The 11,284-nt window shown below is 46.8% G+C and overlaps 2 protein-coding genes across 2 annotated transcripts; one reads left to right on the forward strand and one right to left on the reverse strand.

Moving 5' to 3' along the window:
- Nucleotides 1–1,543: 1,543 nt before the first annotated feature.
- LOC122385773 (glycine-rich cell wall structural protein 1.8-like) lies at nucleotides 1,544–2,581 on the forward strand. The gene has a single exon (XM_043374262.1). It carries the CDS (start codon nucleotides 1,544–1,546, stop codon nucleotides 2,579–2,581), a length of 1,038 nt encoding a protein of 345 aa, XP_043230197.1.
- A 3,034-nt stretch (nucleotides 2,582–5,615) lies between these two features.
- LOC122385758 (TATA-binding protein-associated factor 2N-like) lies at nucleotides 5,616–7,546 on the reverse strand. Its single transcript, XM_043374243.1, has 2 exons — nucleotides 6,642–7,546; nucleotides 5,616–5,619 (listed from the first exon to the last, which is right to left on the reverse strand). The coding sequence occupies exons 1-2, from the start codon at nucleotides 7,544–7,546 to the stop codon at nucleotides 5,616–5,618; spliced, it is 909 nt and encodes a 302-aa protein (XP_043230178.1).
- Between the last annotated feature and the right edge of the window lie 3,738 nt (nucleotides 7,547–11,284).

Below are 11,284 nucleotides of genomic sequence, written 5' to 3' on the forward strand. Positions count from 1 at the left end.
GGGAACAAACACTAAAAACGATCATTTTTTATCAGGAGGTCATGCGAGTGCTGTTCGACATAAAGCTGTTTCATATTAAGCGCTAGGATATTTATAAATCTCACCGGATCTTACACCTACTGGCGCCACGCCGAACCGGCCGTAATGGCCTCTTCATGGAGTTTCGCTCTTAGCCCTGAGTTCGGCCAGGCACAGCGCTAAGTATCCATTGAACGGGCGCTGCCTTTTTCTGCAGTGCAGGCGCCGACGCAATGGCGGGGCTTTCAGTGAAAGCGCTTGTAGCAATGATTTTAATGTGTGCCTGAGATTTCACTGCGGCATAGCTCTCTTATCGGAAAGTGAGAATATAAATAACATTACGAAAATGCGAGAGTATTACCTGCAAATGCATAAAAATGTACTATAGCATCGTTAGTCAAAACACTGGTCGATTTTTACTAAGCTTGAATTATTAATGAAACAAGTTCATGGAACGTTGCACGCTGGTCCGAACTTATTGGCACCAACTCAAAAGCAACTCCTTTTTGTCTAGGCAACAACTTATTTGCATATGACATGACATCTGTAGGTTGCAAGCTTTACGTTATCAGTTCTACTGTCATCGCTTGATGCTTGAATATGGGCATGTGTATCGCTTTGATCACTATTATTAAGCCGGTTTTTGCTATTCTCCCTTTGCAGAATGAATTATATAGGTTGTAAGGTTCATCGCTTACGGGAAAACCACGGCGCGGCTGACCATAAAGTATGCCCTATTTGTTCCTTAAATATCTTCAGTTCATCCACGCATGCGGCCCACAATAAGTCAAAACTATCGGAAGGCTCCTTCAGAGCGATAGATTAAACTGGCTGTACAGAGCTTTGGCTGGATGTGGTAATGTAGATTGCAGTACAGTTTACATGATGAATGAACGGTTAAGTTCTCAGAATTGTTGTTTTGAAGCATGCATAAGTTATGGATGAGTGCCTTATCGGCTGTTCATTGTTCAAGCGGCTCATCAAGTAGTGCCCGAAGAGTTTAGAAGTCCTGTGGGCTGGCTGTGCGTAGAGCGTACTACAGGGCAAAACAATAAAGATGCTCGTCAGCATTCAGACTTGACATGCTCCGATGCATCGCAATGTTATGCAACTATTTTGTCAGCGATACGTTTGACTTCATTTGACGAGTTTGCACCTTCATTCCTGCGTGACGTATCGTGCGAAACGCAACTCCGAGATCATGCGCTGTCGGCGCGCTATGGACAGCAGCTCAGTGACGCATGGTCGGCCAGAGCGTCACGCAGTCGGCCCGGGCCGGGCACAGGCGTGCTCCAGCGATCCGGCGCCGCAATCCTTTCCACGCCACTGCAGTGAGGCACGCGCCGGCGGTACAAAAGCGGGTGGCAGCCGCTGGGAAGGCACCAATCCAGCAGCTGCAGTGTCCGCTGTGTCTGTTGACCAGGTGTTCCAGCTACTCCGTGACCTGACCCGGTCAGGTGTCCCAGCTACTCCGTGACCTGACCCCCTAAGAGCTCGGCCCGGCGTCCGACAGCAGGCTGTCCCCATGGCGCTCACCAGAGGCCTCTGGCTGGTGGCCGTCGTACCAGCGCTGCTGAGTCTGCACAGCGCTGTGCGGCCCAGCTCGGCCGCCACGCTGCTGGCGCCATCTGTCGGCGGAGTCGCCGCAGCCGAGTCTGCGGGGTCGCCGGTAGATGGCGGTCGGCGCGGTGACCCCAGCTCGGACGTCAGCACGCCGCTGTACGGAGAGACGCCGCTGACGCTGCGGCGCGCCGAGAGGGCGGCCGACGGTGCCGTCCAGGGCCGCGGCTACAACGACAAAAAGTACAGCAGCAAGTACGGCGACAAGTACTACGGCGACAGCGGCCACGGCGGCAGCCACTACGGCAACGACGGCTACAAGGGCGGCAAGTACTACGACTCGGAGTACGGTCACCACGGCAACAAGTACGGCGCGAACGGCCACGGCAACAAGAAGGGCTACTACGGCGACCACGGCAACAGCCACCACGGCTACAAGGGCGGCAGCAAGTACTACGGAGACAACCACGACAAGTACCACGGCAACAAGGGCCACAAGTACGGCAACAAGGGCTACTACGACAAGGGCCACAAGAACAACGGCTACAAGAACATCCACCACAAGGAGGACTACCACGCCAAGAAGAAGTTCTACGACAACTACCACGACGACGGCTACCACAACAAGTACAGCGACCATCACGGATACTACGGCGGCGGTGACGGCAAAAAGTACCACGGCGGACACTACAAGAAGGGACACTACGACCAGAAGAAGGGTCACGACGGCTACTACAAGAACGGGCACGACTACGACAAGTACGGCGGCAGCAAGGGCAAGTACGGCCACGATAACCACAACGCGTACAAGGGCAACCACGGCAAGTATCACAGTGACAAGTACAAGAAGGGCAGCCACCACGGCAGCAAGTACGGAGATGGATACGGGGGCGGATACGGCGGTGGACACGGCGGATACGGCGGTGGACACGGCGGATACGGCGGGGGATACGATGGTGGACACGGTGGATACGGCGGTGGATACGGTGGGGGATACCACTAGACGTTAAGAGCTTTAGAGTTCTTGTTACTTGAGCTATTTGTACGAAATGTAGCTCGCTAAATATTGTTGCGTGTGTCGTGTATAACGTTGTGTAGATGTTTTTAATCAAATAGTGGTCGAGTGTTGTGAATCTTGTTTACCTTCAATCATGTATGTCTTGGGGTTAATAAACTTGAATGTTTGAACCTGTCTTTTAACACATAGACTTAGGCATCCCGGTTCGTGTATTGTCTTGACATTATTCAATCGCAATGACGTATCTACATATACACAGTAACAGTTGTATAACTGCATCGTTTGTACGCATAACATGTAATAAATACCAATGCGCCCAAAGTCTAATACCCTACATACAAAAGAAAGGAAATTAAATGCCCCTTCTTACACGGGTGATGCAGTTAACTTGATGTTTTCAATATGCAATTTTAGTCCAGCTGTTTAAATTTCACTAAAAAATGTAACTTACTTTCAGGCAATTACTTAGAGAATCCAGGCAAATATTTAGAGCGGAATCCAGGCAAATCACTGGATTCCGATATCAGTTTCATGGTCATTTCATTTCACCCGCAGTTATCTTTCGTCCTATTTGACACTTATATACCATTGCTGGCTAACAGGTACCTAAACGAACGGAGATTTGAGAATCTCGTTCAAAGTAATTTTAAAGACAAATTTATTAACCGCGCCCCGTTGGGCTCTGCCGAACAACGCGCCCCGTTTGGGGGGGGGGGCATTTTGCCCCCCCCCTAAGATCTCGAGAACCACGCAACCTAGCGACAAGCGACAAACGGTGTTGGATAGCCCTATCAGGGAACTACCTTGTGACCCAATTTTATTGACCTAGGTCAAACCGATGACGTCACAGGTCAGGTCAAAGGTCCAATTTTCACCGTTTACAGGCATTTCAAGAAATGCGTTGTAAAATCGAGTAAAATGCATTTCATTGAAAATCATCGATGGGGAAATGTTCTTCAAACACATATTTTGCTATTTGAGGTCACTGATACCAGGTCAGGTCACAGAGGTCAGGTCACTGGGGGGTCACAATATGAAAGTGTCGTTTGATACATGTTTTATGGTCCATTTTACATGACAAATGCGATTATGTGGGTCAGGCAGCCTTTGGGGCCAGCTTAGGTCACGTTTTGGTCAAGGTCAGGTCAAGGTCAGATCAAGGTCAGGTCAAATTAGGTCAAATTTCAAAGTTGATATTTTTGCATAAAATGGGTATCGAATCGATGCAGCTCGTCACGGGGAGTTCAATAGTGGTCTTTGTTTTGCCGTACGTGGTCTAGAATCGCTAAAAATTGAGTTCAAAAATTTGACGTCATCATTCTTGAACAGTTTTTTCGCTATAACTTGGCCAAAAAACGAGATATCGATCTGAAATTTGGTGTGTATATAGAAGAGCGCAGGGACTATCACATATATTCCGGTTTTTTGAAATTCGGAATTTTTTTAAAGTTTTTCAAAAAAAATAATTTTTTGATTTTTTTTGTGTCAAAAACCCAAAGTTTTGAAAAACCGAGATAGCAGTTTTGTATCGCCGCTTTTTGTTTACTAGACCATATAAAGAACTTTGAAATTGCTTGATAACTGTAGATTTGGTGAGCGTTATGTTTTTTGCTCATTTTTGCTCGAACATGATCTCAGTTTGACCTCAATAACTCCTGACCTAAGGTGACCTAAGACTTTGTGAATGTGTCAAATTGATGCCCGGGAAGCTACTGAAAATTTGGGGGCGCTGCGCGCCGCCGTTTTCTTGCTATTCAGGAAAAACCACAGGGGGGTGGCAAAATACCCCCTCCCCCCAACGGGGTGAGGGTTTTAAGACTTGATGACCAGTTTTTCCCTCCATTAGGTATACCGCCCTTAAAAGCTATGCCAATTTGTTCGTAGTTTAGTCGCTACATGACCTCAGAAATAGATTGAATGAAAGAAGGGTGGCGTTTTTCGTTCCGTGTTCAAAAAACTGTCTCATGAAATCTTCTGAGCTAGGTTTTGCGGCCTGCGGTTATTTTTAATGACTTGCTCAAACAAAACAAAGTTTCAATTTTTCGACTGGAATAACAATATCATAATTAGGCACGGCTGGTTTCGTCATTTCCTCGATTTATTTCATTTCATTGAAGATGAAAGTCTTTGATAAGTGTATTTTTCTCCGTAATATGCAGCGTGTCGTATAAACGGCGCAAGAACCGTCACGGACAAGTGTTTGACAGTCACTATACCTGTCTTACACGCCTTCATATTTTTTTTTTAAGGTGTGTAAGACATTAAAAAACAGAAGTAATTAATTAATATGAAGTATCCTATTGTAATCTGACGGTATGCATGAATGCAACGAATATCGTAAGAATTTTAAAGCGATATATGTACAGCAGATGTTCACATTTTCTCTGTGTGCCTAGCATAGTAGTAAGACGTTTTTTGGGGCGATAAATGAGCGAGCGCGAGTGTGAGCCCTGTTTGTGCGCTAGTGTGAGAGAATACCTCCAACTGACTTGTGCATGGCACCCTACTTACCGGTTTACAGCTACAGCGTACCAAATTTGAGCGCAATCGGTCCAGCCGTTCTTGAGATCTGGAAGCGTCACCCTGCACGTGCGCACGTGCCAACTGACTCCCATCTGACTTTTGCAGGGCAGCCTACACGCCAGCCTCTAACCGGGTACCGAATTTAAAGGAAATCGTTCCAGTCCGTCTCGAGATGACACGTAACCGTCTATGAACGTATGTTTTCGACAAACGTTTGACAAAATTTGACAACTGAAACGCCAGTTTGCTTTCCGTCTCATAGCGAATGGAAAATAACTGATAGTTGGAACAAAGAGTAATTAGAAACAAGTCGTACGGAAAATTCATTTTCTATTTTTGTGTATGTCTTGATTTTTATTCAGTCATATCTATTTATTTTTTCACAATGACGAGAAAACTGTTCAAAGTCATACATGTGACCGTATGACGACAAACCAAAGTACACTGAACTCAACTGAGTGAACCAAAGCTTTCCGGATCGACTATCGAAGCTAGCCTATCTGGCCATTAGCGAGGGCGGGAGAGACGTCGGGGCCGGGACTGGTTGCGATTGATCATAACAAGACCCGACAGAGTTATATGGAGCATGCCCAGCAGACAAAAGGCACTCAGCGCTCCGCAACAGGGTATGCATAATGTGCACTGAAAAGCACTACGATAAATATCTCGGTAAGAGAGGAAAAAAGTCCAGCACATAAGAAACCATCGGAATACATAGTGGAATGTGGAAAATGATCAGTCACCCTGACGTGAGCGGCGCAGTTCTTTGCACTGATGTAACTCACAAAATTTAGACGGTTAACAGGTTAATACATTAGAAATAGGTAGGTTTGGGTATATATGCACTATATAGTTCAGAAACAGGATACCACTAATATGTATGTTTATTAATATGCAATCAACAACATGCACGTATACGTGTGCACAATAATTGCGAACACTGATTCAAAATGGCACGACACCCATCACCGTGATAAGAAAAATGGATAGCGGGGAGGGAGAGAGAGAGAGAGAGAGAGAGAGAGAGAGAGAGAGAGAGAGAGAGAGAGAGAGAGAGAGAGAGAGAGAGAGAGAGAGAGAGAGAGAGAGAGAGAGAGAGAGAGAGAGAGAGAGAGAGAGAGAGAGAGAGAGAGAGAGAGAGAGAGAGAGAGAGAGAGAGAGAGAGAGAGAGAAAGAAGGAGAGAAAGAAGGAGAGAAAGAGGGAGACAGAGGGGAAATAATTAAAATAGAATGAAATCAAAAGAAACGATACAAAACAGAGAAGTAGTCACAGATTATGATGTAAAAATAGCAATATTAACAACACTACCTTTCGCCACACCATTATTACCACGTATGAATTGTTGGTACACGTTTCATTACAGCGGTTTAGTGGTATCCACCACCGTATCCACCGCCGTATCCGCCGTGTCCACCACCGTGTCCACCGCCGTATCCACCGTGTCCCCCGCCGTATCCACCGTGTCCACCGCCGTATCCACCGTGTCCACCGCCGTATCCGCCCCCGTATCCATCTCCGTACTTGCTGCCGTGGTGGCTGCCCTTCTTGTACTTGTCGCTGTGGTACTTGCCGTGGTTGCCCTTGTATGCGTTGTGGTTATCGTGGCCGTACTTGCCCTTGCTGCCGCCGTACTTATCATAGTCGTGCCCGTTCTTGTAGTAGCCGTCGTGACCCTTCTTCTGGTCGTAGTGTCCCTTCTTGTAGTGTCCGCCGTGGTACTTTTTACCGTCACCGCCGCCGTAGTATCCGTGGTGGTCGCTGTACTTGTTGTGGTAGCCGTCGTCGTGGTAGTTGTCGTAGAACTTCTTCTTGGCGTGGTAGTCCTCCTTGTGGTGGATGTTCTTGTAGCCGTTGTTCTTGTGGCCCTTGTCGTAGTAGCCCTTGTTGCCGTACTTGTGGCCCTTGTTGCCGTGGTACTTGTCGTGGTTGTCTCCGTAGTACTTGCTGCCGCCCTTGTAGCCGTGGTGGCTGTTGCCGTGGTCGCCGTAGTAGCCCTTCTTGTTGCCGTGGCCGTTCGCGCCGTACTTGTTGCCGTGGTGGCCGTACTCCGAGTCGTAATACTTGCCGCCCTTGTAGCCGTCGTTGCCGTAGTGGCTGCCGCCGTGGCCGCTGTCGCCGTAGTACTTGTCGCCGTACTTGCTGCTGTACTTTTTGTCGTTGTAGCCGCGGCCCTGGACGGCGCCGTCGGCCGCCCTCTCGGCGCGCCGCAGCGTCAGCGGTGTCACTCCGTACAGTGGCGTACCGACGGCCGAGCTGGGGTCACCGCGCCGACCGCCATCTACCGGCGACCCCGCAGACTCGGCTGCGGCGGCCCCGCCGACAGGTGGCGCCAGCAGCGTGGCGGCCGAGCTGGGCCGCACAGCGCTGTGCAGGCTCAGCAGCGCCGGTACGACGGCCACCAGCCAGAGGCCTCTGGTGAGCGCCATGGGGACAGCGTGCTGTCGGACGCCGGGCCGAGTTCTTAGGGGGTCAGGTCACGGAGTAGCTGGGCCACCTGACCGGGTCAGGTCACGGAGTAGCTGGGCCACCTGACCGGGTCAGGTCACGGAGCAGCTGGGACACCTGGTCAGCAGACACAGCGAACACTGCAGCTGCTGGAGTGGTGCCTTCCCAGCGGCTGCCACCCGCTTTTGTACTGCCGACGGCGCGTGCTTCTCCGGCGGAGTGGACGTGAATTACAGCATCAGCGCGAGCTGGTCTGTTCAGCCGTATCGAAGTCACCTTAGCCAACAGCTGTCGGGCCGTGCGCAGGGCCAGGAGTCACGCCGGGCGGCCCGCGCGGCGCGTGACGTTTCAACGCACGAGCATTTCACCGCCTGAGACGGAGCTGGGCTACGTGTGGCTAAAACCGCATTGCGATGGACAGGATCTGTTAACATTTACAGTGACGTCTTCGACGAGCCATATATTGCCGATTGATATGGCCTATACCAATTTTGTTGTGGTTGACGTTTGTACCTACTGTCTCTGCTATGCCATAGAAGCTGGTGCAGCACTTAGGAGTGACAATATTATCATCCACGCTATTTGATTGTTATCGTCTGTCTATTCACTGAACTATGTACTTAAGTACATTACATACGTCAATCGGGGAGCGCCATTGGTACACGAAGTAAAAACGCTAGGGCTCCGAATGTCAGCCTAGATTCAAGTTTTTCGCTATTCTATTTATTCTTTTATACCGAGACGGATTGCTTCAGTGATAAAACATTCTCTTAGCATGGCTCAGGTATACATATATCTGATCACTCGGGAATGACTGACTGGCAAGCTTTTTTCTACTTGTCCATGTAGTAAAGTAAATGGTTATGTCGCATATGGGGCATTCCACGTCAAATCAAACACCGAAATCCGTCATCCCCTTCGATTTTTCTGAAAATTTGTAGGCAGACTGGGCATGGTTCAAAACTGAGTTACGTATAATATTTTCGAAATTTGATAACGTATCGCTGAGATATAGGTCATCGAATATAGCGAAAAATGCCACACATCAATTTTTTAAATGGCTATAACTCTGGTTCCTTTTCTGGTATCAAAATGATATTAACAGGGTCTTATAGGCAATTGATAAGGCTTTGATTTTTAATTATAAAATTAAATTGAAGTGACCTTGAAATGCATTTGACCTTGAATTAAAACAGAAAAATTTAAATAGCAAAAAACACGTCACCTTCGATTTGGGTAATTTTTACATATTATGTTCGTCACAATGTTCCTAACCATCTGTGAAAAAATTGGAGTGGGCCATTCATAACTTTCGCGGCAAACGCCGTTTTCATGCATCAACATCACGCAACCGCGCGTGACCTTGAAAGACAGAGTCAAGACATGCTTGCTTGTGTACACTTTCTGAAATGAATGATTGCTGATTAGTGATATCCCAGACTCTGCGAGAATGGAAATGCATAGTCATCGTAGTCAAGCATTCACGTTCCATAGTAAAAGTGTCTCAGGCAAACGGTATTTTGCGGTGAATTTTGAGCCGTGTGGAAATGCATCATGAAGTAAATTCAACGAAAACATTATCACGCAACGATATCTTCACGTCTTTTGATCTTCACTTTACGAAAGAACATACATTTTTTAGTATGAATGGGGAATTTCTAGTTAATCCAATAATAAATATGGCAGTTAGAGGCCTGCTAAGAGTAACATGTCGCCGGCTGAGGCGGGCTCGGCCGATGCGGGAAACGCAGCAATCACAATTTTGTGTTTACACGTTCATATTTCAATTGTTTACCAACCGATTTTCAAAATTCTTTCACCATAAGATTGCCTGCACATTTCTTAGTCTTCTCACAAAATTTGACGCGAATCGAACGTAATCAGCGGTAGGGAGCGCGATGTAAAGACGGAACCGTTTCGTTCCGTCCCGGCACAGTCTACAATTCAGGCGGCGCGTAGCGGTCGGCGCCGGCTGCCGAGTCGCCGCGTCGCTGCGGCGACAGGATGTTCACTTTACACCGCTATTACTAGAACAGTTGTGAACCGATTTTCTTATTGCTTGCACGATGAGATGTCCAATTCAATTCTTGACAGGTAGCCATAATTAATTTCGCATTAATCTTATGAGATATTGGCGAAACACAGGAGGGGTGGGCGAAATTCGCTCTTCCCCCTCCACTGCGCGTGCTAACATACGTTTGCATATGTGCAATTTTCTTCAAAACTTATGAATGGCCCACTCTAATTTTTTCACAGGTTGTTAAGAATATGGTAGGCAATAAAATATATGAAAATGAGCCAAATCGAAGGTGACGTGTTTTTTGCTATTTCAATAATTGTGCTTAAGAACAGAGTTAAGCAAATTTCAAGGTCATACATTTAAGTAGGTGCAATTCTAAACAAATGCTTAAGAAATTACCTAAACAGTAAGGTTGATTTCATTCAAATCAAACAAGTACAAACAAAGTTATGGTCGTTCAAAAATATAAAGATGCAACATTTTGTAAAAATTTGATGCCCTATATTTAGAAGACCTGTGGTCAGAATGTGCAAAAAACATCAATGTAATGTCCGGGGCCACACAGGAACTCGCTCACAAATTTATAATGAAATCGCTGATGATAAGGTGCAAAACAGCCGATTTTTGTTCGATTTGACGTGGAATGCCCCATATGTCTAACTGATTTTCTGCTGTTGTTTGCTAGTGTCTGACCTTTGTGTGCTGCCTCCTGTTCAAGCCATTATCGGTGAAATGTACCAGTCTTTACTTGGCCGCCCACGGTGCTGTAGGAGGAAGTGTTGTGGTCGCCACTCGCCGATGCTGCCTGTCATTCTCCACTTCTGCAAGTAAGTATGTGTAGGTGGTGTGATAAAGCCGAAGACGAGGTGACAGAAGGCGAGATTAAAAGACGAGAAACTGAGGAGCTGAGAGAGCAGTGTCGTGATTGAACACCGAACACTAAACTTTTTTTTAGTGAGCCGGGATGAAAAATACCGTAATAGCGAGAAAATAAAGCGATTAAAAGTACGTCCGACGGACGCATTATGTTGATCACCATGGTCTAAATCTATACATATAGTCTGAAATCTGAATGATGTCAGAAGTCGACAAGAAGCCGGAAAAGCAATTTTAGAGATTGACTCGAGATGGGTTGGTATAAACCACTTTAGTATAAATAAGTTATATGTAGAGGCAGAGGCGGATCTAGTGTAGCGAGACTTTTACTTTAAACTTAGATATATATATACATATATATATATATATATATATATATATATATATATATATATATATATATATATATATATATATATATATATATATATAACGGAATTATTCTGGAATGAGTTCGAAGCGAGAGGGATCAGTGACATAGATGAGACTGAAAGCCGGAGACAACAGGCGAAGTGACATAAAATAATGCTGTCTCGTCTCATTTACTGACTGCTCAGTGGTGTTTAGGTCGGCGAGGGACGGTACCACGGGCCATCCCCGGTCGCTGGGCTCTGTGTCCGTTCGCAGGCTGAACAGAGACCGTGTGCCTTGTCTGCCTCACTCTGTCCGGCCGTCAGGTGACTGGGAATTTGGTGATCTGTTTGCAGGAGACGGACAGAATCGGCGCTCACGCCCGCTACTGGATTCATCGAGTATTTGATTAAAAACATAAGTACCTATTGTCATATTTACGTGTTTTTTAGATACGGGACTGTTAAAAAAT

Source organism: Amphibalanus amphitrite, unplaced genomic scaffold (genome assembly GCF_019059575.1).
Source record: "Amphibalanus amphitrite isolate SeventyFive unplaced genomic scaffold, NRLGWU_Aamphi_draft 000230F_arrow, whole genome shotgun sequence".
Taxonomy (NCBI): Eukaryota; Metazoa; Arthropoda; class Thecostraca; order Balanomorpha; family Balanidae; genus Amphibalanus; species Amphibalanus amphitrite.

What these genes read in the sequence shown, in the direction of transcription:
- LOC122385773 (XM_043374262.1), top strand. Translation starts at nt 1,544, where the DNA reads ATGGCGCTCACCAGAGGCCTCTGGCTGGTGGCCGTCGTACCAGCGCTG.
- LOC122385758 (XM_043374243.1), bottom strand. Translation starts at nt 7,546, where the DNA reads ATGGCGCTCACCAGAGGCCTCTGGCTGGTGGCCGTCGTACCGGCGCTG.